At 62.7% G+C, this 27,336-nt stretch overlaps 2 protein-coding genes across 10 annotated transcripts in view; both read left to right on the forward strand.

Moving 5' to 3' along the window:
- The window catches only part of ADGRB2 (adhesion G protein-coupled receptor B2), a 35,983-nt gene extending 13,084 nt beyond the window's left edge, over window positions 1-22,899 (forward strand). For 2 of the 7 annotated variants that reach the window (XM_071452980.1, XM_071452986.1), the window contains exons 3-31: window positions 1,069-1,152; window positions 2,922-3,086; window positions 6,646-6,813; window positions 8,758-8,922; window positions 8,998-9,099; window positions 9,615-9,721; window positions 10,527-10,721; window positions 10,833-10,901; window positions 11,016-11,124; window positions 11,847-11,993; window positions 12,699-12,774; window positions 12,844-12,946; window positions 13,878-13,921; window positions 15,609-15,735; window positions 16,542-16,645; window positions 17,092-17,194; window positions 17,427-17,577; window positions 18,197-18,266; window positions 18,399-18,465; window positions 18,569-18,654; window positions 19,219-19,317; window positions 19,946-20,117; window positions 20,190-20,285; window positions 20,416-20,455; window positions 20,595-21,253; window positions 21,515-21,550; window positions 21,837-21,941; window positions 22,084-22,137; window positions 22,228-22,899. In XM_071452980.1, the coding sequence (XP_071309081.1) occupies window positions 1,069-1,152; window positions 2,922-3,086; window positions 6,646-6,813; window positions 8,758-8,922; window positions 8,998-9,099; window positions 9,615-9,721; window positions 10,527-10,721; window positions 10,833-10,901; window positions 11,016-11,124; window positions 11,847-11,993; window positions 12,699-12,774; window positions 12,844-12,946; window positions 13,878-13,921; window positions 15,609-15,735; window positions 16,542-16,645; window positions 17,092-17,194; window positions 17,427-17,577; window positions 18,197-18,266; window positions 18,399-18,465; window positions 18,569-18,654; window positions 19,219-19,317; window positions 19,946-20,117; window positions 20,190-20,285; window positions 20,416-20,455; window positions 20,595-21,253; window positions 21,515-21,550; window positions 21,837-21,941; window positions 22,084-22,137; window positions 22,228-22,422 (3,698 nt within the window). In that variant the 3' untranslated portion in view covers window positions 22,423-22,899. Of the gene's footprint in view, window positions 1-1,068; window positions 1,153-2,921; window positions 3,087-4,624; window positions 4,790-6,645; window positions 6,814-8,757; window positions 8,923-8,997; window positions 9,100-9,614; window positions 9,722-10,526; window positions 10,722-10,832; window positions 10,902-11,015; window positions 11,125-11,846; window positions 11,994-12,698; window positions 12,775-12,843; window positions 12,947-13,877; window positions 13,922-15,608; window positions 15,736-16,541; window positions 16,646-17,091; window positions 17,195-17,426; window positions 17,578-18,196; window positions 18,267-18,398; window positions 18,466-18,568; window positions 18,655-19,218; window positions 19,318-19,945; window positions 20,118-20,189; window positions 20,286-20,415; window positions 20,456-20,594; window positions 21,254-21,514; window positions 21,551-21,836; window positions 21,942-22,083; window positions 22,138-22,227 lie in introns of all 7 variants that reach the window. The other 5 variants (XM_071452987.1, XM_071452981.1, XM_071452982.1 and 2 more) reach the window with 5 other exon arrangements.
- A 1,533-nt stretch (window positions 22,900-24,432) lies between these two features.
- Window positions 24,433-27,336, forward strand: part of COL16A1 (collagen type XVI alpha 1 chain) — a 28,492-nt gene continuing 25,588 nt past the window's right edge. For 2 of the 3 annotated variants that reach the window (XM_071453549.1, XM_071453551.1), the window contains exon 1: window positions 26,850-26,977. The gene's annotated coding sequence lies outside the window, so the exon portion shown is untranslated. Of the gene's footprint in view, window positions 24,680-26,849; window positions 26,978-27,336 lie in introns of those variants that run through there. The other variant, XM_071453550.1, reaches the window with a different exon arrangement.

Here is a 27,336-nt window from a genome sequence, read left to right on the forward strand (position 1 = left end):
GGCGCTCCCAGAGGGGGTGGCCCTGTGGGGAATTCACCGTGGTGGCCCCACAGACCCGCCCTGGGTATCCCCTCAGGGTGCCCAGGTCCCCCTGTGCCTCCCATGCCCCCGGGAGTTCCGCAGTGGGATGTCCAAGGACAGGATCTGAGGGTGCCAGCAGGGAGCCCTGAAGGGTTACCCCGAGTTAAGGCAAAACTCAGTGAATTTGGGGCTTTTTGACAGCACAAGCAGTGCCAGAGCAGGCTGTGCTCCCTGCCTGGGGCTGGGTGTCCCTGCTCTGTGTCCCAGTGGGTGCCACCATGTGCCCAAAGGACGCTGGCAGTGCCAGGTGTCCCCATGCCACCTCCCCTCCATCCTTTGGGGACATGGCTGTGTTTGGCTGGCAGGTGCTTGTGCCATCCCTGGCTTCTCTCCTGGCTGCCACAACAGTGGAGTGACCACAGCATTTCTGGGGGTGACATCCCTGGGGTGGCACTGATGCTGCTGTCCCTCTTGTCCCCATGGCAGGAGCAGCTGGGATGGATCCACAGGAGCTCCAGGGCCCGGGTTTGGGGACAGGAATCCCTCTGGAGGACTGGGAGGTGGCCCGGGGGTGTGGGGGAGGCTGAGGGAGGTGTCCCCCTGTGCCTGCAGCCGCGTCCCCCGCCGGGCCCTGCACATGCCAGTTAATTTCACGCCAAGTGCCCTTGATGGATCACTTGTTATTTTTGGTGAGCCGAGCCATAAATTTGTGTCACCTCACTGCAGCGAGCTGATAAGTGGGGACAGGAGAGCGCCTCTGCTTGGCACTGTGGGGACATGGGCACCCTGCCTGCAGCAGGGACGTGGCACCCCAGGACACAGAGCAGGGACACCTGCCACACCCCTGGGACATTTTGGGGTAGCTGTGACACGTTTGGGGTGCTGGGGGTGTGCTCAGTGATGCTCCACCAGGTCTCGCTCCCAGGGGTGTCAGCATGGGGCCAGGCACCCCTGTATTCACCTGGAATGTCCTGTGCTGGTCTGTCCCCATCCCTGTCCCCATCCCTGTCCCCTGCCCACTCTCACCTGGGCATTTCTCTCTCCTAGGCAATGCAGTCGAGGAGAACCAGAAGGTGAAGACCCAGTGGCCACGGTCAGCAGATGAACCCGGGGTCTACATGGCCCAGACAGGTACCAGGAGCAGGCAGGGGGACACTGGTGACACCAGGCTCGTGCACCTGGGCAGGGGTGACAGAGATGGAGCGACTCCCTTTAGCTTCCTGCCCACGGACTGCCTTAATTCGCTCCATTTATAAATTTTTGCCTCTGCACTTTCCTCTGAGGGTTGTAAAGCAAAAGCAAGAAAAAAAATCTATTAATTGTTTCGTTCAAACGTATTTATTTGGCAAATCCATCTGGGTAATTTGAACGTGCTGCTCCCCCCTCCCCAGCCTCCCTGATTTATGGTCGGAGGGCTCGGAGGCGAGCAGGGAGATGGATGGGCCCCGGCTCTGCTCCACGTGCAGAATTCCCACCACACTCGGCTGCTCACGGGGTTCCTGCCCCACTGGGAGCTCCTGGGTGACCCCGGTGGTGGCCCTGTCCTGCTCCTGTGACAGGGAGCAGCCCCAGCACGTTGTCACCGCCGCGGGTGACGCGGAGCCCACGTTCTGCTTGTCTCCAGGACAAACGGTCCCCTTTGGAGAGCCCTCCCCCATCTATCCCTGTTTAATTTAAACGGATGGGCTCTGCTGCTGGGCTGTCCAAGAGCCTCAGAGACATCATCAACCTTAATAAGAGCCGGTTGTTGTAAATGTCAGCGTGTGACGGGGTGGGGAGAGGGAGCCGCGGAGGGCTGCCCGTGCTGCCTGTGCTGCCTGTGCTGCCCACCCTGCCTGTGCTGCCCACCCTGCCCGTGCTGCCTGTGCTGCCCACCCTGTCTGTGCTGCCCACCCTGTCCATGCTGCCCGTGCTGCCTGTGCTGCCCACCCTGTCTGTGCTGCCCGTGCTGCCTGTGCTGCCTGTGCTGCCCACCCTGTCTGTGCTGCCCACCCTGTCTGTGCTGCCCACCCTGTCCGTGCTGCCCGTGCTGCCCACCCTGTGCTGCCCACCCTGCCCGTGCTGCCCGTGCTGCCTGTGCTGCCCACCCTGTCTGTGCTGCCCACCCTGTCTGTGCTGCCCACCCTGCCCATGCTGCCTGTGCTGCCCACCCTGTCCATGCTGCCCGTGCTGCCTGTGCTGCCCACCCTGTCTATGCTGCCCGTGCTGTCCACCCTGTCTGTGCTGTCCACCCTGTCTGTGCTGCCTACCCTGCCCATGCTGCCCGTGCTGCCCACTCTGCCCATGCTGCCTGTGCTGCCCACTGCTCACCCTGCCCTGCTCACCCTGTCCATGCTGCCCACCCTGTCCGTGCTGCCCACTGACCACTCTGCCCTGCTCATCCTGCCTGTGCTGCCCACCCACTCACCCTGTCCATGCTGTCTGTGCTGCCCACTGACCACTGTGCCCACCCTTCCCACCATGGCTGTGCTGCCCACTGCCCACCCTGCCCACTCTGTCCACGCTGCCCACCCTGCTCACCCAGCTCATCCTGTCCCTGCTGTCTGTGCTGCCCACCCTGCTCACCTTGTCCATGTCGTCCATGCTGCCCACTGCCCACCCTGCCCACCCCACTCACCCTGTCCCCGATGCCCACTGCCCACCCTGCCCTGCCCACCCTGCCTGCGCTGCCATCCCCTCCCAGGACAGACCCTGTCCCTCGCACCAGCTGCCATCCCGTGCCCCAATCCCTTCCCCACCTCTACCCCAGACCTCACCTCACTGACACCCACAACCCCTCATCCTCCCCTCTGCGCTCCCTGCTGCCACCTCCCTGTCCCTGTCCCTGTCCCTGTCCCTGTCCCTGTCCCTGTCCCTGTCCCCTGTCCCCCGCGGCCTCTCAGGCTCGCTGTCTCCCTCAGGGGACCCCGCGGCGGAGGAGTGGTCGCAGTGGAGCGTGTGCTCGCTGACGTGCGGCCAGGGCTCCCAGGTGCGGACGCGCTCCTGCGTCTCCTCTCCCTACGGGACGCTGTGCAGCGGGCTGCTCCGGGAGACCCGCACCTGCAACAACACCGCCACCTGCCCAGGTACGGGGCACAGCAGCGGGGACAGCGCGGGGACAGCGCGGGGCTGCGCTGCCGGCTCCCCGCAGGCGGGTGGGGACAGAGAGGATGCGTTGCTGGGAGGTTTCTGGGGTGTCCCCGGGGTGCTGTGGTGGATGGGAAGGGTGGCTTGGCGTGGTTGTGGTGCCCAGCCTGTGCTGGGATGCTCCGAGTGCTGTTGGCATCCCTCCATCCTCTCTCGGGGAGGTGTCTGGGATGGGTGCCTGCACCCTGTGCCCTGTCAGGGGTGCTGCTGCCAGGGATTTACCTCGGGATGTCCTTTCCATCCTCTCTCCTGGTGAGCTGTGGGCTCCTCCTGGGTGTCCCCGAGGCTTTGTGCCAGAGCCGGAGGGATTTGGAGCGTTCCAAGGGGTTCCCCTTGACGTGGGGCAGGAAGGGGCTGAGCTGCTCCGTGACTCGAGCAGGATGCTGAGGACCTCCTGTCTGTCCATGGTGGTGTCCGTGTGTCTCATGTGGGACACAGGAGGGACCTCAGGGTGCCACAGGGGCAGCCACACTGCCCTGTCCTAATCTGGGGTGTTTCAAGGGGACATTTTCACCCTCGGGACATGCAGTGTCCATACTGGGGAGTGCAGCCCTGTCCTGGCACCCTGAGGACATCAGAGCTGGAGGAGGAGCATCCTTTAGGATGGTCCCTGGTCCTTCCCTGTGGATGTGAGGGGCAGATGGTGCTGGGTGTGCTGACAGGGATCAGGGTGACCCATGTGTGTGGCTTTGGGGGGACATGCGCCGCCAGTGCCAGCACCCCACAAGGGAGGCTGGAGCATTGCTGCCAGCTCAGGGATTTGGGATAGCAAATTCGGGAGCTGTGCCCGGCTGAGCACTGGGCAGGGCACAAGGGGTCTGCTGTGCCAGGACCCCTCGGTGCCAGGGCCCCCCAGAGGCTGGAGGGGCTGTGGTGGCAAAGGGACAGCCCTGGGGACATCAGGGGACATCCAGGATGTGGCCACAGGGCCAGATGCCATGGCTGAGGTTGATTCCAAAATCGCTGAGGTCTCCGCCCAGCCGTGTGCTGGGGATGCCGAGCGTTGGCACAGCACGGGGGATGCTCTTCCTCACCCTCAAACAGCAAATCCTGCTCCAAAACCGCCCTCAAAAACCAAATCCTGCTCCAAAACTGCCCTCAAACAGCAAATCCTGCTCCTTAAACACCCTCAAAGAGCAAATCCTGCTCCCAAACTGCTCTCAAAAACCAAATCCTGCTCTAAAACTGCCCTCAAACAGCAAATCGTGCTCCTTAAACACCATCAAACACCAAATCCTTCTCCAAACTGCCCTCAAACAGCAAATCCTACTCCAAAACTGCCCTCAAACAGCAAATCATGCTCCTTAAACACCCTCAAACAGCAAATTCTGCTATCAAACTGCCTTCAAACAGCAAATCCTGCTCCTTAAACACCCTCAAACACCAAATCCTGCTCCTTAAACACCCTCAAACACCAAATCCTGCTCCCAAACCGCCCTCCAACAGCAAACCCCCCCTGGGCTGTGCTGTGTTGCAGCTGCTGGCGCGTGGGAGGAGTGGTCCCCGTGGAGCCTGTGCTCGGTGACCTGCGGGCGCGGCGCCAGGACCAGGACGCGGCGCTGCGCGGCCCCGCGGCGCCCAGGGAAGGCCTGCGAGGGCCCCCAGCTGCAGGCCAAGCCCTGCAATATCCAGAGCTGCCCCGGTCAGTACCTCCCTCCTCTCCCCACGCTCCTTCTTCCCGCTGGGAATGCCAGGAGATGGTGCCAGCTGAGTGCCAGGGCTGCTGGTGTGGATGGGTGGCACCGCCACGGGCTGCTGTGACACTCGGTGTCACGCTGTCCTGTCCCTGCTGGAGATCCAAGAGGAAATTTGGTGCTGTTGGCTGTGCCGGGGTCTCAGGACCCCATCATGGGCAGGGCACCAGAGAGGAGGCGGCTCCTTCCCTCCCCTGTGCTGTGCCTGACACCAGGGTGGCACAGGGACATTGTGGGGCACAGGGAGGTGACAAAGGGGGTTGGCTGAAGGGTCTGCCTGCACACAGGTGGCAGTGCCACAGCTGTCCCTTCCTCCTGCGTGCCACGAGTGTCCGTGGTGGCGGCTGTGGGGTTTCTGTGCTGACGGGCAGGGATGCCGTGTCTCAGATGTCCCTGTGGGGACACCACGTGTGACATGGGGCAGCTGGAGCAGGAGGGAGCACGGGAGCTGCTCCTGCAGCAGCTCTGACAGGGATGTGGCACCCATGGCACGCAGCTTGGGCCATGGCTGTCCTGTGGAGACGCTGCTGGGTCTTGAGATTGGCAGGGAATGATGCCAGGGCTGCTGGATTTAGTTGGAAGTGATGCCAGGGATTCTGGATTTGGCAGGACTGATGACAGGGATGCTGAATTTGGTTGGACGCAATGCCAGGGATGCTGGATTTGGTAAAAAGCAATGCCAGGGATGCTGGATTTGGCCAGAAGCGATGCCAGGGACGCTGGGTGTGGTTAGAAGTGATGCCAGGGCTGCTGGATTTGGCAGGACCGATGCCAGAGACGCTGGGTTTGGTTGGAAGCAACACCAAGGCTGCCAGAAACGCCAAGTGTGGTGCGAGCAACACCAAGGTCCCCACCCTGAGCGTGTCCCTCGTGTCCCAGCCGGCGCAGGGCCGGTCCCAGTGACAATCCCCCCTCCCAGCACTGCCTGTCCAGGACGAGCTGGCACATCTGTGGCTTGGAGCCATTGCCCAGCGAGTGCAGTGGGAGCCGACACCTGTCAGAAAGCAAGGCAGCAAATAATGGATCTGACTCCACCGATATCAGAAGCAAAATTAATTGCTTTATTGTGCTATGTTATTCTATACTATATTACACTGTATTACACTGAATCTGCCAAGCACTCAGCTCCACTTAACTGCCCAAAATCTCCTGATTGTCTGTGACAGTGTTCACAGGGGTCTGAGGATGAGGGAAAAGACGAGGATCTGACTCCATGTTTCAGAAGGCTGATTTATTATTTTATGATATATATTGTATTAAAACTATACTAAAAGAATAGAAGAAAGGATTTCATCAGAAGGCTGGCTAAGAATAGAATAGGAAAGAATGATAACAAAGGTTTGTGGCTCGGACTCTCTGTCCGAGCCAGCTGGGCTGTGATTGGCCATTAATGAGAAACAACCACATGAGGCCAATCCCAGATCCACCTGTTGCATTCCACAGCAGCAGATAATCAATGTTTACATTTTGTTCCTGAGGCCTCTCAGCTTCTCAGGAGGAAAAATCCTAAGGAAAGGATTTTTCATGAAAAGATGTCTGCGACAAATGTGAATCCCAGTGGGAAGCTGTGCCTCGCTTTCCTCTGTGAAGGGAAAGTGAATCCCAGAAAACATCCTGGGGAAGCTGTGCCTTGCTTTCCTCTGTGAAGAGAAAGTGAATCCCCACAAACATCCTGGGGAAGCTGTGCCTCGCTTTTCTCTGTGAAGAGAAAGTGAATCCCCACAAACATGCTGGGGAAGCTGTGCCTCGCTTTTCTCTGTGAAGAGAACCGCGGCTACAGACGCCGCTCTCCTTGTCCCCGCAGTGGAAGGGCAGTGGCTGCAGTGGGGCGCCTGGAGCCGCTGCTCCGTCACCTGTGCCAACGGCACCCAGCAGCGGACGCGCAGGTGCAGCGTCTCAGCCCCCCAGGGCTGGGCCGAGTGCCGGGGGGCCCACGCCGACGCCCGGGAGTGCTCCAACCCCACCTGTCCCAGTAAGGCCCCGCGCGCTGGGGGGGAGAGGGGGAACGGCACCGCGCACCCAGCACGGGACACGGACAGGGGAACAATCAGGGACACGGAGAAGGGAACAGGGACATGGACAGGGGAACAGGGACACGGACAGGGGAACAAGCAGGGACACGGACAGGGGAACAGGGACACGGACAGGGGAACAGGGACATGGACAGGGGACAGCCACAGGGGAACAGGGACATGGACAGGGGAGCAGGGACACGGACAGGGGAACAAACAGGGACACGGACAGGGGAACAGGGACATGGACAGGGGAACAGGGACAGGGAAACAGGGACACAGACAGGGGAACAGGGACACGGACAGGGGACAGCCACAGGGGAACAGGGCCATGGACAGGGGAACAGGGACATGGAGAAGGGAACAGGGCCATGGACAGGGGAACAGGGCCATGGACAGGGGACAGCCACAGGAGAACAGGGACACGGAGAGGAGGACAGGGGCAGGAGAACAGAGACACGGACGGGGAGGACAGGGGCAGGGGACGGCAACATGGACAGGGATACAGGGGCAGCAATGCCACCTCCAGGACTGTGATGGGGACAGGGGGACAGCAGTGCCAGGTCCAGGACAGGGACAGCGACACAGGGACAGGGGACATGGACAGCAACAAGGGGACAGGGACACGGAGAGGAGGACGGGGCAGGGAATGACAACATGGACAGGGACAGAGGGACAGCAATGCCACCTCTGGGACTGTGATGGGGACAGGGACAGGGGGACAGCAGTGCCACATCCAGGACAGGGGCAGCAACAGTGGGACAGGGACAGAGGGACACCCCTGGGGTGGGGACGGGGGGATGGCAGTGCCACCCCCGTGAGGGGGACACGGGGACAAGGACAGGAACTGGGACAGGAGGGTCCCAGTGCCACCCCCACAGTGTCCCTACAGTGTCCCCGCGGTGTCTCCACAGTGTCCCCGTCCCTCCCAGCGCTACCAGCTCGGGGCCAGGGGCTGGTCCCCACCCCCGGGAATTCCTTGGGAATTTTTCGGGAATTGGGGGGGTCCCCACGGGCTGGGGGGTCCCGGCTGGGCCTTGGGGTGTCCCCGCGGTGTCCTCGCGGTGTTGCGGCTCAATAAAGGTCCCTGTGCCTCCGGAACTGGGAATACTGGGAATGTCGGTGGTGCCAGGGATCACCGGGCACGTCTCAGCTGTAGGAGCCGGGGGTTGGCACTGTCCTCGTCATGGGCCGCGTTGGGGACCCGTCGGTGCCAGGTGGCGGCGGGTCCCGCCGTGCTTTGGGCGTACAAGCACGAGGGAGATGTCACCGTGCACACGGGGCTGGGGACAGCGCTGGGCGTGGGGACACCGAGCAGAGGATGGACCATGAGGTCCTCGTCCTGTCCTTTGAGCCGCTCCTTGTTTGTGGGAGAAGTGGTGGCACCGGTGGCAGCCACAGCGGGGCAGGTGGTGGCTGTGTAAGGTGGCTTTTTCTACACTTCCCACAAATTTCTCCTGAAGAAATCCACAATATTCAATTTTGGGACAAAGCAGGGCATGAATTGAGAACCTTGGGAAAGTCTGGGAATGCGTCTTCAGCTAAATTCATGTTGTGGAGTCGACAAGTTCAAGCAGCCTTGCTCAAACAAAGGGAAATGGAGAAAAAGCCAAATAACAAGGAATGTACATGGATGGTGGCAGGGAATGAGGGGCATCTGCAGCAGGATGGGCATCATCTGCAGCAGGGTGGGCATCATCTGCAGCAGGATGGCATCTGCAGCAGGATGCCAGTCTGCTCTAAAAGGGATTTGAGATTTCAATCACTGATCAACGCATTTCACACCCCGCGGGTTTGCGGCTCACAGCGCGTGGGGCAGCGCCGAGGGTGCCCCATCCCTGTCCCCACGGGTGCCACTCTCTGTGAGCAGAGCCAGGTGTCCCACAGTGTCCCCATCCCCACAGCAGACAGCAAATGGGGTCCTTGGAACCACTGGAGCCTCTGCTCCAAGACCTGCGACACCGGCTGGCAGCGGCGCTTCCGCATGTGCGAGGGCACGGGCATGCAGGGCTACCCCTGCGAGGGCACCGGCGAGGAGGTGAAGACCTGCAACGAGAAGAAATGCCCAGGTATGGGGTACCCCCCACCCCACAGCGGCCCTCGCCCCACATCTGGGCTGTGCTGATCCCCCCTTCCCCGCCCAGCCTACCACGAGATGTGCAAGGATGAGTACGTGATGCTGATGACCTGGAAGAAGACGGCTGCAGGGGAGATCATCTACAACAAATGTCCCCCCAACGCCACAGGTGAGCCCAAATGTCCCCAGGGCTGGCACAGGGCAGGGGGTGGTGGGTGGTTGGGCACCCCAAACCCCAGGGGCAGTGGGTGGCATGAGGGACAAATGGCCCAAACCCCTCTGGCCTGGAGCAGAGTGGGGGGTGTGGGTGGCATTTGGGTTGAGCTACCCCAAAGCCCCGGGGGCAGGGGGTGGCATTGGGGTCAAGGCATCAGGAGCAGGGCAGGGGGTGGTGGGTGATGCTGGGGTCAAGCACCCCTAAATCCCCTGGAGGAGGGCAGGGGGTGGTGGGTGGCATTGGGGTCAAGCACCCCTAAATCCCCTGGAGGAGGGCAGGGGGTGGTGGGTGATACTGGGGTCAAGCACCCCTAAATCCCCTGGAGGAGGGCAGGGGGTGGTGGGTGACATTGGGGTCAAGCAGCCCTAAATCCCCTGGCCCCAGAGCTGCACAGGGGGCTGTGGGTGGCATGGGGGTGCCAGGGAGGGGATGGCAGTGCCAGCCCCAATCCCAAATCTCCGTCGCAGGGACTGCCAGCCGCCGGTGCCTGCTGAGCCCCCACGGGGTCGCCTATTGGGGCGTGCCCAGCTTCGCCCGCTGCGTGTCCCACGAGTACAGATACTTGCATCTCTCAGTAGGTGCCCGCTCTGGCACGGCCCCTTCTGTCCCCTGTCCCTGTCCCTGGGGCTCTGTCCCATTCCTGGTGCTCCAAGAGCCACCTGACCTCATTGGCATGGGGAAACTGAGGCACAGCTCCGTGGGTGGGCAGGGAAAGGGGGAAGTGGTTCTTGGGATGGGAAGGTTCCCTCAGATCCCCACGGAATCCCCTGTGGGGTGGGAAGAGGGATCCCATCCCAGAGCTGGAGGGGGGTTCTGGTTGGAGCTGGTTCCTGTGTGTTTGGGAAAAGGCTTTTGGGATGGACAGGATGCCCCTTGACCCCCATGGACGTCCCAAGATTTTGTGACCACCCACAGATCTCTGTGGGCTTGGAAAAATATCCCAGTCCCAGAGCTGGCGTGTTTGAGTTGTGTTCCCACGGGTTTGGGAAAAATGTGGACAATGACCCCAGACCCCATGGATGTCCCCAGACATCTGTGAATGTCCCCAAACCACCCTGGATGTCCCCAAACCCCTGTGAATGTCCCCAGACCACCCTGGATGTCCCCAAACCCCTGGGACTGTCCTCAGACCCACCTGGATGTCCCCAAACCCCTGTGAATGTCCCCAGACCCCATGGATGTCCCCAAACCCCTGTGAGTGTCCCCAGACCACCCTGGATGTCCCCAAACCCCTGCGGACTCCCTCAACCTGCACATCCTTGTACCTGCCTTAGCGAACTCCGCAGTATCCCCCGGGGCTCTGGGGACAACAAGGGACACTCAGCACCGCTGTGGGGTGGTGGCAGCCAGGTGACACCGCTGTCCCCTCCCCGTGCCAGCTGCGGGAGCACCTGGCCAAGGGCCAGCGGGTGCTGGCAGGGGAGGGCATGTCCCAGGTGGTGCGGAGCCTGCTGGAGCTCATGGCCCGCAAGAGCTACTACAGCGGGGACCTGCTCTTCTCCGTGGACATCCTGCGCAACGTCACCGACACCTTCAAGAGGGCCACCTACATCCCGTCCTCCGAGGACGTGCAGGTAGCGGGCAGGGGGACGGAGAGGGTCCCCCCAATCCCCGGGGAGGTGGCGGTCTGTCGGTCGGCCGGTCCGTTGGTCTGTCCCCAGCCCCGCTGAGCCCCGTCCCCGCAGCGCTTCTTCCAGGTGGTGAGCTACATGGTGGATGCTGAGAACCGGGAGAAGTGGGAGGATGCGCAGCAGGTGAGCGGCACGGGGTGGTGGTGGCAGCTGGGATGTCCCCACCACGGGGGTGTCCCCACCACGGGGGTGTCCCCACTGTGGTGACAAATCCGGAGCTGCTCCCATCTCCCGCAGGTCTCTCCCGGCTCCGTGCACCTGATGAAGGTGGTGGAGGACTTCATCCACCTGGTGGGGAACGCGCTGAAGGCTTTCCAGAGCTCCCTCATTGTCACTGACAACCTGGGTGAGTGGCAGGGTGTGACCGTGCTCACAGGGGTGCGAGGATGAGGGAAGAGACGAGGATCTGACTCCGTGTTTCAGAAGGCTGATTTATTATTTTATGATATATATTATATTAAAACTATACTAAAAGAATAGAAGAAAGGATTTCATCAGAAGGCTGGCTAAGAATAGAATAGGAAAGAATGATAACAAAGCCTTGTGGCTCGGGCTCTCTGTCCGAGCCAGCTGGGCTGTGATTGGCCATAGATTAGAAACAACCACATGAGCCCAATCCCAGATGCACCTGTTGCATTCCACAGCAGCAGATAATCATTGTTTGCATTTTGTTCCTGAGGCCTCTCAGCTTCTCAGGAGGAACAATCCTAAGGAAAGGATTTTTCATAAAAGATGTCTGTGACAGCAGGACGCATGTGGAGCCATGATATCTTCTGAAAAATCCTTTCCTATATATATTATATATATATTATATATTATATATATTATATATATTATATATATACAATGTATATTATACATTATATATTATATGTTATATATGTTATATGTTATATGTTATATGTTATATATTATATATTATATATATATAAAATAATAAATCAAGTTCAATCTGAAACACGGAGTCAACATTCTCACCTCTTCCCTCATCCTGGGACCACCACCACCCGAGTGTGGGGGCCTGAGGGGACCCAGGAGCGGGGAGGTGACCCCGGTGTCCCCTGACAGTGACCAGCATCCAGCGGGAGCCCGTGTCGGCCGTGTCCAGCGACATCAACTTCCCCATGCGGGGCCGGCGGGGGATGAAGGACTGGGCCCGCAGCTCCGAGGACAAGCTCTTCATCCCCAGGGAGGTGCTGAGCCTCGCCTCGGCAGGTGAGCTGGGGAGAGCCCAGCTGTGGGCACATCTGGTGGGGCGCGCACAGCTGGAGGCGGGAATCTGTCCACCTGAATGCTGCTGCACGGCCGGGACAGCGCACAGGTGTGTGCTTGCACATCTGGAGCTGTGCGTGGTGGGAGCGTGCAGGTGTGCGCATGAACATCTGGCTGTGCACAGGTGTGTGAGCCTGCACGTCTGGAGATCAATGAGTGTGCACATCTGGGAGCATGCAGGTGGGCGCACAGGTGTGAATGTGAACATCTGGATGTGCACAGGTGTGTGAGCCTGCACATCTGGGAGTGTACAGGTGTGTACACACGTGAGAGCGCACATCTGGGAGGTGTACATGCTGGGAGTGTGCACATCTGGGAGCGTGCAGGTGGGCACACAGGTGTGAATGTGAACATGGTCCTGCACATCTGGATGTGCACACTTGTGTGAGCCTGCACATCTGGGAGTGTACAGGTGTGTACACACATGAGAGTGCACATCTGGAGGTGTCCATGAGTGCACACCTGCTGCAGATGTGGGCTCACATCTGGCTCCCATTCACACCCACGTGAGCTGCACCCCCGGGCGTGTGCAGGTGACCACGTGTGCTCTCGAGCCGTGTGCCAGCACACATCTGGGCGCACATCTGGCCTGCCCTGCGTGTCCCCTCCCATGTGTCACCCAGCCTGTGGCTCTCTCTGTCTCTGCAGAAGCCGAGGAATCGTCGCACTTTGTCATCGGGGCGGTGCTGTACCGCACGCTGGGGCTCATCCTGCCCCCGCCCAGGTGAGTGGCGCCGCCCGCCGTGTCCCCTGCTGTCCCCGGGCCTGTCACAGCCCGTGTCCCTTCCCGCAGGAGCCCCCTGGCCGTCACCTCCAAGGTGCTGACGGTGACGGTGCGCCCGCCCACCCGGCCCGCGGAGCCGCTCGTGCTGGTGGAGCTGTCCCACATCATCAACGTGAGTGTCCCCTCCCGTGTCACCAGGAATGTCCCTTCCCACATCATCAATGTGAGTGTCCCCTCCCGTGTCACCAGGAATATCCCTTCCCACGTCATCAATGTGAGTGTCCCCTCCCTTGAGTGTCCCCTCCCTTGGTATCACGAGTGTCCCTTCTGTGTCACCATGTCCCTCTTCCCATGTTACCAGTGTGAGTGTCCCTCTTCCATGTCACCAACATGAATGTCCCCCTTCCCATGTCATCAATGTGAGTGTCCCCTCCCATGTCACCAGAGATGTCCCTTCCCATGTCACCATGTTCCCCTTCCCATGTTACCAGTGTGAGTGTCCCTCTCCCATGTCACCGTGAATGTCCCTTGCCATGTCACCAATGTGTCTCCTCCCACGACATCAACCTAAGTGTCCCCCTCTGATGTCATCAATGTGTCCCCTCCCCATATCATCAGCCTGTGTCCCCCCTGCCACGTCTGTGTGACTGTTCGTGTCCCTCATCATCACTGAGTGTCCCCTCCCACGTCACTGTGAGCATCCCCCTCTGTGTCATCCACACAGGTGTCCCTTGTCCCACATTGCCATCGTGACTGTCCCCTCCTGTGGCGTTGCCCTTCCTCATCATCAACCCTCCTGTGCCATCAACGAGTTCCTTCACCACCACCATGAGTGTCCCCTCCCACGCCATCCATGTGTCACCCTGCTGTCCCATCACTGTCCCATCACCGTGTCCCCTCCCAGTGCCATGTGGGTCCCTGTCACTGCAGGCACTGAGCCGGGCAGGGACCAGCAGCTCCCAATTCATGGCACGGTCCCTGTGCCCACGGTGGGGACATGCCACCCCTGGAACACCCAGGGAATGTCCCCAAAGGGGGTGGCATGTCCTTCGTGGGGTGGGGACAGGGCTGGGGGCAGCTCTAACCTGTCCCTGTGTCCGCAGGGCACCTCCCACCCGCAGTGTGTCACCTGGGACTACTCGAGGACGTGAGTGAGGGACACGGGGACACGGGGACAGTCTGGGGACAGGCGAGGCTGGCAGTGCCGGGGGGCTGCTGGGGGAAAGGGGAGCAGGGGACTGGGGGAAAGGGATGGGGACAGGGAGGGGAACAGAGATGGGGGAATGGGGATGGGGACAGGGAACAGGGACAGGGAGCAGGGATGGGAACAGGGATGGGGGAATGGGGATGGGGACAGGGACAGGGAACAGAGATGGGAACAGGGATGGGGACAGGGAACAGGAAACAGGGACAGGGAATGGGGATGGGGACAGGGATGGGGGAACAGGGAGCAGGGACAGGGAACAGGGATGGGGGAACAGGGATCAAAACAGGGACAGGGAACGGGGACGGGGAGCAGGGATGGGAACAGGGATGGGAACAGGGACAGAAAGCAGGGATGGATACAGGGATGGGGGAACAGGGATGGGGACAGGGACAGAAAGCAGGGATGGGGACAGGGATGGGGGAACAGGGATATGGGAGCAGGGATGGGAGCAGGGATGAGGACCAGGGATGAGGAGCCAGGACCATCCTTTGCCGCATCCCAGCCCCACTGGCACGGGTGAATTGAGCTCCCACGGGATCGATGTGGCCCCGGAGCCGCTGCCAGGCTGCCAGATGTGATTTGTTAGCGCTGGCAGGAATGAGGGAAAGTAGGGCAGGAAGGGGGGCGGGCAGCGCTGCGGGCTGGGGGAGGGCACTGCCAGCCCCCCTGCCCAGGTAGCCACGGGAACCCCACAGTTTGGGGTCACTGGTTCCGTTCACCCCCCAAACCGGTGCGGAGGTGTTGGCTGTGATGAGCATGGCAGGTCTCAGCCCTGCCCCAGGGACGGTCCCCAGCTGTCCCACAGACACAGTTCCCGGTTTTCCTGACATGCTGGAAGCTGTGGCTGCTCTCCCAGGGCGTGGCAGTGCCACCCCACTCTCTGCCCCCTCACTGGGGGCATCCCCTGTGGGACCCCTGTGACAGGAAGGGTCCCCAAGGTGGAGAAATCCCTTTAACAGGAAGGGTCCCCATGGCAGGAGTGGTCCCTGTGACAGGAAGAGTCCCCAAGGTGGAGAAATCCCTTTAATATGAAGGATCCCCATGGCAGGAGGGTCCCCAAGGGGGTGGGTCCCCATTAAACGGGGGTCCCCATGGTGGAGAGATCTCTCTAACAGGAGAGGCCCCATGACAGAAGGGTCCTCAAGGGTGGGAGGGGTCCCCAAGGCTGGGAGGGGTCCCCAAGGACAAGAGAGGTCCCAAAGACAGGGGTCCCCATAATAAGGGATCCCCATAATGAGGGATCCCAAAGACAGAGGGGTCCCCATGATGAGGACCCCATGGAGGGAGGGGTCCCCATGGAGAGAGGGAACCATCGCCCCCCTGGGAGGGGACACAGGTGCCAGGGGGCTCTTGGGGCTGTTCCTGCCCGTCCTGGCACTGCCCAGCCCCTCTCTGGGATGTTTCTTCCCTCCCAAATCTCTGTGGGATGATTGAACCCAAAGCCTTCCAGGGCAGGGATGGCTTCACCCCTGTCCCCAAGCTCGGGAGGGTCCCCTGGCAGTGCCCCCTCGGTGCCCTCCCCCTGGGCAAGGCCAGGAAGGGGTTAACTCCGGAGAGGCGCGAGGGGCTGCCGTGTGTTTGATCATTTCAAATTGCTCTCCCTCTGCTCTCTCCTGCCATTAATCAGGGATGCTGGCTTGGGAAACTGGGACACGGAGAGCTGCCAAACCCTGGAGACCCTCCCGGCGCACACCAAGTGCCAGTGCCGCCAGCTCGCCACCTTCGCCGTGCTCGCCCAGCTGCCCAGAGACCTGGTAGGGGACAGGGACAGGCTGGGGACAGCCACCAGCCTGCTGGGGACACGGGAGGTGGCTGGGGGGTGACCCCTGAGCTGGGCAGGGGTGGTCCTGAGGGAAGGTGGGGATGGGCACGGAGCATTTCTAGGATGAGGTGGGCACTGGAGGGTGGGGATGGGTGCAGAGCATTTCTAGGATGAGGTGGGCACTGGAGGGTGGGGATGGGCACAGAGCATTTCTAGGATGAGGTGGGCACTGGAGGGTGGGGATGGGCACGGAGCATTTCTAGGATGAGGTGGGTGCTGGAGGGTGGGGATGGGCACAGAGCATTTCTAGGATGAGGTGGGCACTGGAGGGTGGGGATGGGTGCAGAGCATTTCTAGGATGAGGTGGGCACTGGAAGGTGGGGATGGGCACGGAGCATTTCTAGGATGAGGTGGGCACTGGAGGGTGGGGATGGGTGCAGAGCATTTCTAGGATGAGGTGGGTGCTGGAGGGTGGGGGTGTCCCCAGCAGCAAGGGAAGGGTCCCAGCACCCCCAGCACCCCCAGCACGCCCAGCAGGGTGGGATTGTGTGGGCAGGGGCTGCCGTGGTCCCTAGAGCTCAATACAGGGCACTGCTGTGTGCCAGGAGGGGAGGGGGCACCCATTGCTATTCCTCCCGTGTCCCCTGTTGGCACGGAGCCCCCTCTGGCTGTGCCACCGCTGCCACCGACCCCTTCTGGCACCCGGGGGGCCCCAATGAGGGGCTGGAGGGCACAGAGGGGCTGGCAGGGAGCAGTGGGGAGGGGGCTGGGCTCAGCCTGTGTTGTGTCCCCCCCCAGGCCATGGACCCCTCGGGGACGCCGTCGGTGCCACTGATGATCGGCTGCGCCGTGTCCTGCATGGCCCTGCTGACCCTGCTGGTGATCTACGCCGCCTTCTGGAGGTGACCCCAGGGCACATGGGGACCGGGGGGGCTCCTGGAGCATGGGGCTGTGTGGGGAGGGGCTGGCAAAGGGGGACAGGGCACCGGGGAAGGCTCGACATCAATGGGATTAATGGGAATGGAAAATCTGGGTGGGAGAAGATGCCTGGGACTGTCCCCGCCCCAGGAGAGTGCCCACCCTGTGGCAGCATGGGGCAAGGGATGGGGACATGGGACAAGGGACGGGGACATGGGACAAGGACAAGGGACAGGGATATGGGACAGGGACTGGGACAAGGGACAGGGACATGGACACAGGACAAGTGACAGGGACATGGACAGGGACATGGGACAGGGACAAGGGACAGGGACAGGGACAAGGGACAGGGACAAGGAGCAGGGACATGGGACAGGGACAAGGGACACAGGGACAGGGACAGGCTGGCCCCACGCCGCTCCTGCTGCAGGTTCATCAAGTCGGAGCGCTCCATCATCCTGCTCAACTTCTGCGTCTCCATCCTGGCTTCCAACATCCTCATCCTCGTGGGCCAGTCCCAGATGCTCAGCAAGGTGGGTGCCACCATCCTGCCACCACCCTGCCACCTTTGGCAGGGTCCCAGGCCACTCGCCTGGTCCCCTGCCGGCTCCCAGCTGCAGATTGGATTTGGATTAACTCGATCCCGGGATTAAATCCCCCGCGCCCGCCCCTGGCTTTGACACAAACCTCGCCGGCCGTGGGGGTTTAACCACCGCGGTGCCAGAGACGCTGTCCCTGTGATGTCCCCGTGTGCCCCCCCTGCAGGGCGTGTGCACCATGACCGCCGCCTTCCTCCACTTCTTCTTCCTCTCGTCCTTCTGCTGGGTGCTGACCGAGGCCTGGCAGTCCTACCTGGCGGTGATCGGCCGGATCCGGACACGCCTGGTCAGGAAGCGCTTCCTGTGCTTGGGATGGGGTAAGAGCCCGGCCTGGCTGGCAGGGGGGCACCCCTCACCTGTGCCTGGTACCCCCCAGGCTCATCAGTGTGACAGTGTTCACAGGGGTGCGAGGATGAGGGGAGAGACGAGGATCTGACTCCATGTTTCACAAGGCTGATTTATTATTTTATGATATATATTATATTAAAACTATACTAAAAGAATAGAAGAAAGGATTTCATCAGAAGGCTGGCTAAGAATAGAATAGGAAAGAATGATAACAAAAGTTTGTGGCTCTCTGTCCAAGCCAGCTGGGCTGTGATTGGCCATTAATTAGAAACATCCACATGAGCCCAATCCCAGCTGCACCTGTTGCATTCCACAGCAGCAGATAACCATTGGTTACATTTTGTTCCTGAGGCCTCTCAGCTTCTCAGGAGGAAAAAATCCTAAGGAAAGGATTTTTCATAAAAGATGTCTGCGACACATCAGAGGGGAAACTGAGGCACAGCAGAGGAAAGCACACCCAGGTGTCTCAGCTGTGGCACCCTGGGGAGCTGTCAGAGGAGCTCCATCGCTGTCCCCACCCCTGGGTCTGGCACAGGGGGGACAGTGCCACCTTCCTCCAGCTTCTCCAGCCCTGTGTCCCCTCTCCAGGGTTGCCAGCCCTCGTGGTCGCCGTCTCTGTCGGATTCACGCGGACCAAAGGCTACGGCACAGCGAGCTAGTACGTGGGGACAGGGGCCATGGGGTGGGGACAGGGGACACAGGGTGGGGCACGGCGGCTGCTGCGGGCTGGCTGGGAACAAGGGACAACCACAGCGCTGTCCCCTGACACGCCACCCTCTGTCCCCTACAGCTGCTGGCTCTCTCTGGAGGGCGGTTTGCTCTACGCCTTCGTGGGACCCGCTGCTGTCATCGTGCTGGTGAGCCCTGGAACCCCCCAAAACCCACCCTGGGCGGGGGCTCATGGCAGCTGCTGCCGTGGGCAGGGGGCTCCGTGCCAGCCCTGAGCCCACCGTCCCGCAGGTGAACATGCTGGTGGGCATCATCGTCTTCAACAAGCTCATGTCCCGCGACGGCATTTCAGATAAGTCCAAAAAGCAGCGAGCTGGGTAAGTGCCCTGCGCCCCACGAGGGCGGGGGGGGTCCCCGGGGCTGCCCCCCGACCCCCACACCCTGCCGGGGGCCGGGCATGGGGTGCCCAAGCAGCGGGCGCGGGCTGGGGCAGATTTCATCAGTGGGCGGCGGGGCCAAGCCCGGGGTGAGCACAGCCCCTCCTTGTCGGGGGCTGCTGGAGGGGCAGAATTTGGGGGGCAGCCCCTCGGGGAAAGGGGGGGGGGTCCGCAGGCCGCAGCCCCCCCTCCGTGCCCGCCCCCTCCCCTGCCGCTTGGCCACCCCCCCTCGCCATTAACAGCCGCCGCCCTCGACTAACCCGACGCTCTCTTTCTCTTTCTCTCTCTCTCTCTCTTTCTTCTCCTCCTCCCATTTGCTTCTTGCCTGTGTCCGTCCATCCCTCCATCCATCTGTCCGTCCATCTGTCCATCCTCCCCGCCCTCCTGCCTTGCTCCCTCCCCTCTCCCCGTGCCTGCATCCCTCCTCCTCCTCCTCCTCCTCCTCCTCCTCCCCGCGTGGCCCGGTCCTGGCCGCGGGGCGCCGGGGGGGCGCTGGGCTCGTAGCTCCAAGCCCCCCCCGTGCGGCAGCCTGCTGCTGAAATGCACCAAGTGCGGCGTGGTGTCCAGCGCGGCCATGACCTCCGCCACCGCCAGCAGTGCCATGTTAGTGCCCGTCCCGCGCCCCCCGCCCCGAGCACAGCGCGGCGAGGGGGCTCTGGGCATCTTATGGGGCGGGCTGGGGGTCCCCGAGGGGAAGCAAGGAAGGAAGGAAGGAAGGGGGACGCTGTGTGCTCGGGGCGGGGTGTCCCATCACGTCTGCATGGCATGGCTTCCCATGGCAGGTCACCTCATCGCTGGGGTTGGGGGGCTCGTCTGGCCTCGGGGTGGGGGGGCAGCAGCTCGGGATGTCCCCTCCTCCTGGAGCGTGGCTGCCAAAGTCCCTGCTCACAACACAGGCAGCCCCAAAATTCTCGACTAAAAATATAAAAAAATCAAAAAAAATCCCCTCTGTGCTGTTCTGGTGGCCGTGGGAGGGTGGCGGTGTCCCCCACGTCCCCCCAGCACCCTGTGGCTGGAGCCCGCAGATCCCCTCAGCCCTCAGTTCCCAGCCAGCGCTGGCTTGGGGACACCGAGGGAGAGGGGACAGCTGTGTCACACAGCCCCGGCCGTGCTTGTGGGGCTCGGGGCAAAGCTCGGGGGGCCGCTGTGGGGAGGGGGGCGATGCTCGGGGGGCTGTCCCAGGGCAGCCCCACCCCGTGGGCTCACCCCGGCCCCTCTCTCCCTGCGCCAGGGCATCGCTGTGGAGCTCCTGCGTGGTCCTGCCTCTGCTGGCGCTGACCTGGATGTCGGCCGTGCTCGCCATGACCGACCGGCGCTCCATCCTCTTCCAGGTCCTCTTCGCCGTCTTCAACTCCGTCCAGGGCTTCGTCATCATCACCGTGCACGGCTTCCTGCGCCGAGAGGTGGGGGCGGCGCCGGAGGGGCGCCGGGGGACAGCCCTGGCCGCGGGGCCGTGACCGGCTCTGTCCCCGCAGGTCCAGGACGTGGTCAAGTGTCAGATGGGGGGGTGCAGGAGCGAGGAGAATGAAAACTCGCCCGACTCCTGCAAGAACGGGCAGGTGCAGATCCTGGTGAGTGGGTCCCCCCCTGGAGACCCCCGCCGCTGCCCGTGCCCGGCCATGGTGCTTCATTTCCCCGTCTCTGTCCCTCTCTTTCTCTCCTCTCTGTCTCGCTCTCTCCCTTCTTTCTGGATTTTTATAGACAGATTTTGAAAAGGACGTTGACCTGGCGTGTCAGACAGGTGAGCTCCCCTCTGTTGTCACCGTGCCACACCTGGGAGGGACAGGCAGCACGAGCCGGGGGTGGGGGGGGTCTCTCCTGTGCCCCCCACCCTCCGTGGGACCCTCAGGGCCGGCTCTGACCCCGCTCCCCGCCCACAGTGCTGTTCAAAGAGGTGAACACCTGCAACCCCGCCACCATCACGGGCACCTTGTCCCGCATCTCCCTGGACGGGGACGAAGACCCCAAGCTCAACACCACCTCGGAGGGCGGCCTGGGCTTCTCCAGCCTGCCCGGGAACATCCCCCCCGCCAGCATCCTGGTGCAGGTGCCCAAGATGACGCCGAACGTGGTGGCGGGTCTGACCGAGCTGGGCGAGCCGCCGGCGCAGCAGCTGGGCCTGGAGGCGCCGGGTCCCGTTTACCTGTGCACCGAGAGCAGCCTGAGGCCCCTGGAATACGGCTGGATCCGGGCTCCCGAGCCCCCCCGAGAGAGCGATTACATGATGCTGCCCCGCCGCACCGGCAGCCTCAAGCCCTTCCCCCGCGAGGAGGGAACGCTCGGTGCCGGCGCGGAGGAGGCGGTGCCCGGCGGGACGGGGCGCCCGGCGGCCGAAGGGGACGCCTATCCCGGCTTTGTGGCCGTGGATCACGTCAATGTGAACCTCAACCAGCCCTACGCCACGGTGAAGGCGCCCTACGGCCTCCAGTTCAAGCAGCACCCCACGGTGAGGCAGATCCTGGCCTCGGAGCTGTCGGAGCGCAGCCGCACCATGCCCCGCACCGTGCCCGGCTCTGCCATGAAAGTGGGGTCCCTGGAGGTGAGCGGGGGGCTGGTGCCAGCGTGTGGGGAGGGATCCGTGTGCCCGGGACACGAGTGCACGTGTAGGGTTGCATGAATTCCCCCCTGTGCTGCCCCCTGGCCATCCCAGCCCTGGTGGGATGAGCTCCGTGTCCCCGGCCGGGCATGGATTGGGGCTGGCATGAGCCCCTAAACCCTGTTCCCCCTCATCCTGGCCCTGCAAAGAACTTTCCCTTTTCTTCTCCATCTCCTCCCCTGCTCCTGCCTGTCCCCCTGCCAGAGGAAGAGGTTGCGGTACTCTGACCTGGACTTCGAGGTAAGTCCTGCCATGGAGGTGGCACCGGTGCCACCGTGGGGGACTGATCCAGGTTGTCCCCACTCCCTTTGCTCCGCCAGCAGCTCCTGAGCTCTGAGGGGTTTAGACCAGGCAGTACCAAGCGTTGGCTCTGGATTCAAACACCCACGATGAGCCTGGAGCGGGCTCTGCTGCTGGTCTGGGGTGCGCCAGGAAGGCAGGGATGGGGACAGGGATGGGGACAGGGGACAGTGCCGAGGGACAGCGGGCAGAGCCGATGGCCACAGGCCCTGCTCTGCCCCCGCAGAAGGTGATGCACACACGGAAACGCCACTCCGAGCTCTACCACGAGCTCAACCAGAAATTCCACACGCTGGACCGGTACCGGGCTCCGTCCACCGGCTCCTCCAAGGTGAGGTCCTGGAGGCCCCATCCTGCCCTGGTGTGCACCCTGCCAGCCTTTTCCTCCTCCTCCTGCATGGACTGTGGCACCCCGGGGACACTCAGGGCACCCAGGGGCGCCGCCGGGGCTGAGCGCTGGGGTTTTTCTGCAGCGAGAAAAGCGGTGGAGCGTCTCCTCGGGCGGCGGGGACAAGAGCACGGCCAACGTAAGTCCTGGCTTCCCCTGGGGGTGCTGTGGAGAGGGCAGGAGGTGGCAGTGCGACAGAGCCTGGCCACAGCTGCCCCTCACCGTGCAGGATGTGACCAGCCCCGAGGAGCAGCGGCCGAAAGCTCCGGCAGCGCCGCCCAAGCCGTGGAGCACATTCAAGGCGATGACGCTGGGCTCGCTGCCCAGCGCCCAGCGGGACCGGCTGGAGCTGTGCAGGGCAGACTGGGACAGCCCCTGCGCTGGCCTGGATGCGGCCGACGGCGATTTCCAGACGGAGGTGTGAGCCCCGGGGGTGTGAGCCCCGGGGGTGTGAGCCCCGCGCCCGCCGCCGCCGCCGCCGCCGCCCCGTGCGCGGCCCCGCTGGTTTTGCTCCGTGCTCCGGGGCAGCCGGGGGGTCCCTGTCCCCCGACAGAGCCGCCTCCCACTCGTCCTCGCGCGGTTCCTCCTCCTGCCACCCCCAGGACGCGGGTGTGGAGGGGACCCGCGCCCTCTCCCCCCTCCCCAAAATGCTCACCCACGCTCACGCCTGCACCCCAACCCCCGGGGCAGGACCGGCCCGTGGAGGCCCTCAGACCTTTGTTCTTTTCTACCGGGATGTTTCTTCACGCCGTGCACCGTGTGCACGCGAGCGGCCGCCCCCCGGGACCCCCCCCGACCCCGGGAGCCCCGCGGCCGCCCCCTCCCAGCCCTCCCCACCGTCCCCCACCCCACGGGGCAGGTGCTGTCGTTGTTGGAAATAAAAGTTCACTCTCTGTGGTGCCGTGGGGCCGCGGCCGCCGCCTCGTGTTTCGCCTGGGGGTGGCTGTCACCCGTTGTCACCCATTGTCACCCAGTGTCACCCATTGTCACCCATTGTCACCCTGCTCTGCCTGCACCCCCCTGCCCCAAAAAATCCCGCCCTGAGCAGGGCTGATCCTGCACCCCCCGTGCTGCAAATGAGCACCTGATCATGGGAGCCAGGAGTGGTAATTATAGAGTAATTAATCTGTGAGTAAATGAAGGAATTTCGGAGGTCATCACCACGTGGAGTCGCTCCAGGTGGGCTGCACAGCACTGTGGGAGCTTCCCGGCATCCAGAGATGGAGGTGGGAGCTCCAGCAGGAGCAGCAGCTGAGTGTGGGAATGCCCAGAGCAGGAGCTGGGTAAGGACAGCGCTGCTGGTGGCTCCGGGCGCATCTGGGATGAGAGATTCGGATCCGTGGTGGGACCGCGGCACCAAAACCCTCCTGCTGTGAGTGCCATGGCTGTGCCGTGGTGGGAGCAGATCCTTTTCCCACTGGGAAAAGCCTCCTGAGCCTCCTGAGGGCTTCCCTTGGACAGGACAGGCTTGGGAGGAGCAAAGGGCACAGCCCAGGCTGGGCTGGTGGCCACTGACCATGGGACAGGACAGGGCTGGGACAGGATGTGACCCTTGGAGTGGGGGTCCCCTCCCCAGCCCCCCCCAGGGCATGGAAATCCCAATTTCATAACCCAGTTCATCCCAGCAGTGCCCAGTTCAGGTCTGGGGCTCTGGAAGAAGCCATTTGGGTTCCCACGTGGTGATGGGAGTGACGAGGAGGGGGTGGAAGGAGCCAAATTGTTCCACTGCCCCCTCCTCAGGGGGATCCAGCTGTGTGGGGAGGGGGCTGGCACAAGCACAGACATTTCTGACTGCCCATGCCAGGGGTCAGAATCACGAGTGGCAGATCCTGGCACAGCCAGGGGCTGCTGTGGGGCTCCCAGCCCCATGGAGGGTGCGGGTCAGGGGCACCAACCCCTCCTTGGGGTGTCCCCCCCTCGCTGGTCCCTGTAATTCTGCTGGAAATTAATTCTGCTGGAAATTAATTCTGCTGGAAATTAATTCTGCTGGAAGTCTGCAGCCACATCCTCCAGCTCTGGTTTCTCAGAGCTGCCACGCACTGGGATCCCCCTGCCCGCCCCCCCTCCCCTGCTTTGGGGGATCCGGGGCCTGCTCCAGCTCCCCTCCTCTCCTTTCCCAGCCAAACACAGCAGCGTCAGGGTTTCCTGGGGCATCTGTTGGCAATTAGCAGCTTTTATTACTCATGGAGACGCCAGATGGGGCGAGGGAACGGAGCCCGGGCCAGAGGCACAGGCCCGTGGAGTGTCCCAGCATGAGGGGACAAGGGACAGCCCCCAGCCCTGCCGGACAGGGGGGACAGGGTGGGTCAGAGCAGATCCCAGAGCTCTGGAGCCGCTTTCCATCAGCCGGACTGAGTCCCCCCAGTGCCAAAAATGTGAATTTTGGGGGGCGGAAATGATGGAGAAGCGGCTCTGAGACTGCGCGGCCGCGGGGGGAACGGGAGCTCGCATCGGAGCTTCTCCCTCCTCTCCCCGTGGAAGAAACTTCACCAAAAAGAGGCAAAAAGTGCTGTTCTAGCACCGTGGCTACAGACGGCCCAGGGAAACTGGAAAGAATTCCTGCAGCGCTTTCCTTCCTGGCTGGAATTAGGCAGGGAGGAGCGGGGAATTGTGCCTGGATTGGAGCAGAAATTAATGCTGAGCCGCTGAAGCCCTCAGTCCTGCCAGACAGGGGGTACGGGGTGAGTCAGAGCAGATCCCAGAGCTCTGGAGCCGTTTTCCATCTGCAGCTCCCATCGGAGCCGTGCTGAGTCCCCCCAGTGCCAAAAATGTGAATTCTGGGGGGCGGAAATGATGGAGAAGCGGCTCTGAGGCTTCTCCCTCGGCCCCCGCGAAAGAAACTTCACCAAAAAGAGGCAAAAAGTGCTGTTCTAGCACCGCGGCTACAAACAGCCCTGGGAAGCTGGAAAGAATTCCTGCAGGCGCTTTCCTTCCTGGCTGGAATTAGGCGGGGAGGAGGGGGGAATTTGTGCCTGGATTGGAGCAGAAATTAATGCTGAGCCGCTGAAATCCTCACCGCAGGAATTCCCTCCTGTGCCTTGCCCAGGCCGGCAGCTGCCTCTGAGCCAGCGCGGTCCGGACGGCGTCATCCTAACCCTCACTCCATGGATTTGGGGAGCCTTTCGGGGGAGGGCTGAGCTCGGGGTGAGACGTGGGGAGCCCCAGGGTAACAAAACCGCCGCGTTGCTCGGAGGCAAAATTGTCTCCAGCCCCGAAATTGCCGGGCTCTGCTCCGGCTCGTGTTTTTTGGCAGGCGGCGCGGCAGTTTCTTGGAAGCGCAGCGCGCCTCTGCTTTTTCCATGATGGGATGGAGGGTGGGCAGGGGCTGCTTGCTGCAGGATCCTGCTTTCCATCCCCCCGCTGGGCGCCGCTCCAAGCCCGAGGTCTGGGGAGGCGGGATCCGGCTCCTTTCTCCCTCTGGAAATGCCGATCCCGTGCTCTGGAACAGCCAAGGGAAGCAGGAGCTGCACGGAGCCGGGGTTTTCCACGCCGCTGCCACCCCTGGGGATGTCGGGGTCGCTTTGTGCCACCGGGCTGGGGACAACGAGCCCAGGGGAGCAGCCTGGGAAGTGAGGGGAGCTCCATTGTAAACCCTCCCGAGTGTTTTGCGGATGAATTGAGGGTCCTGGGAGATGCAGAGGATGGGATGAGGCTTCATCCCTGCTCTGCTCTGGGGTTGGGGTGGGATGTGGGGCCAGTTTTGGGGCCGTGGCCCGCGCCCACAGGACACACAAACCCAAGTTTGTGGCCCCAAACAAAGAACAGCTCGAGGAGAACAATCATCCCAAACGAGAGAACGGAGGAAAATTCGCTGTGTTTTCGTTCCCACTTGCTTTAATTACCCTTAATTACCTCAGCAGGCACCTCGCGGGAGCGTTGTCACCACGTCGCCGGGACTGGCTGGGCTTGCCCACGACAGCTTATTTACTGCCTGTGCACAAGCAGCAGTTGTTAATTAGCGACTTTATTGAGATCCATGCGTCCCTCACGCGTCTCTAAAGCTGCAGCCTGAATAGATCCATCACAATTTGGGAGAAAACGCAGCTGGGCCATCCTGAGGGTCCCTGTGCCGCCCCAGCACGGTGACACAGCCATGGCGATGCCAGAGGATGCTTTGCACCCTCCAGATCTAAAATTGCACGAGCTGAGCTCGTTCCCTGCCTGTTTTTGGGGGGTCAGGGCGGCCTGGCACGCACGGGAACGGAAGGATGGGGCAGCCAGACCCTGGGGCAGCATTCCAGGCTGGCACATCCCGGCTGGCATGGGCCGGGATCCCTCCAGGGCTTGGCAGGGCTCTGGGAAATCAGCAGGACGCGGGAGCGGCGGCGGTGCCAGCGGCAGGGATGGTGGCAGCGGTCCCGTCTCGTCGCTCTGACCTCGGGCACCTCGCCCTGAGCCAGACTGTCCCCAAGCCACCCCCGAGGCTCAGGGAGGGGACAGCAGCTCCGTGTCACACGGCGGGATGGCCTCGGGGGGTCTGCCCGGAGCTGCTCCCGGGGCCGTGCCCGTGCAGGAGCATCCTTGAGGGACACCCTCCTTCCTTGGGGACACATTCCGGGCAGCGCTGCCACCAGCGCTGCCACCCCCGGGTGCCCTCAGCTGCCTGTGGGCAGGAACAGCCGCTCCACAGAGGGGACAGCCAGGGAATGGGATCCCCCCCAAATCTGGGATTGGGGCCGGAGGGGGGAAGGAGGGCGGGGAGGGAGCGGAGGCGCTGCCGGGGGAGGCGCCCGGAGGAGGAGGAGGAGGAGGAGAAGGGCGGGGATGCGAAGGCGGCCCCCCGGGTTTGGGGGGGGTGCGGGGGGCGGGCAGCGCTTGGGGGGCCGCTCGGGCTCCCCCCGCAGGGAGGCGGGGAAGGCGGCGGGGGCGGCGCGGCGGCTCCCGGTGTCCCGCACTGCACCGGAGCTCCCGGTGTCCCGCGGTGGAGCTGCCGGTGTCCCGCACCCCCCAGAGCCCCGTCCCCGCCGAGCCCCGCGCAGGTGAGCCCCGGGCAGCGCCGCACCGGGGACGGATGGAGCCCCGGCCCTGCGGCGGGACGGGACGGGACGAGGGGGGATTCCCCGTTAATCCCCGGCGTTAATCACGCCCCGGGGCCGCGGGGACCCGCCGGTGCGGAGGGTGCGGCGCGGGGAAGGCGGGGAGCGGCCGGGGGGAGCTGCGGGGGTGGGCGAGGGCAGTGCCAGGCCAGCGGAGCCGGGGGGCAGCACAAGGGATAAGCGGTGAAGGGGGGTGGAGAGAAGAGCTGGGGGTGCCAGGGAGCCCCGGGCAGGCAGGGCAGGGGTGGCCCCGCTGCCCGGGGTGCCGGGGGCTGTGCGTGGGTGAAGGACGGGGATGTCCC

The sequence above is a fragment of the Agelaius tricolor genome, unplaced genomic scaffold (assembly GCF_023055355.1).
Source record: "Agelaius tricolor isolate 1412-34295 unplaced genomic scaffold, bAgeTri1.0.p SCAF_36, whole genome shotgun sequence".
Taxonomy (NCBI): domain Eukaryota; kingdom Metazoa; phylum Chordata; class Aves; order Passeriformes; family Icteridae; genus Agelaius; species Agelaius tricolor.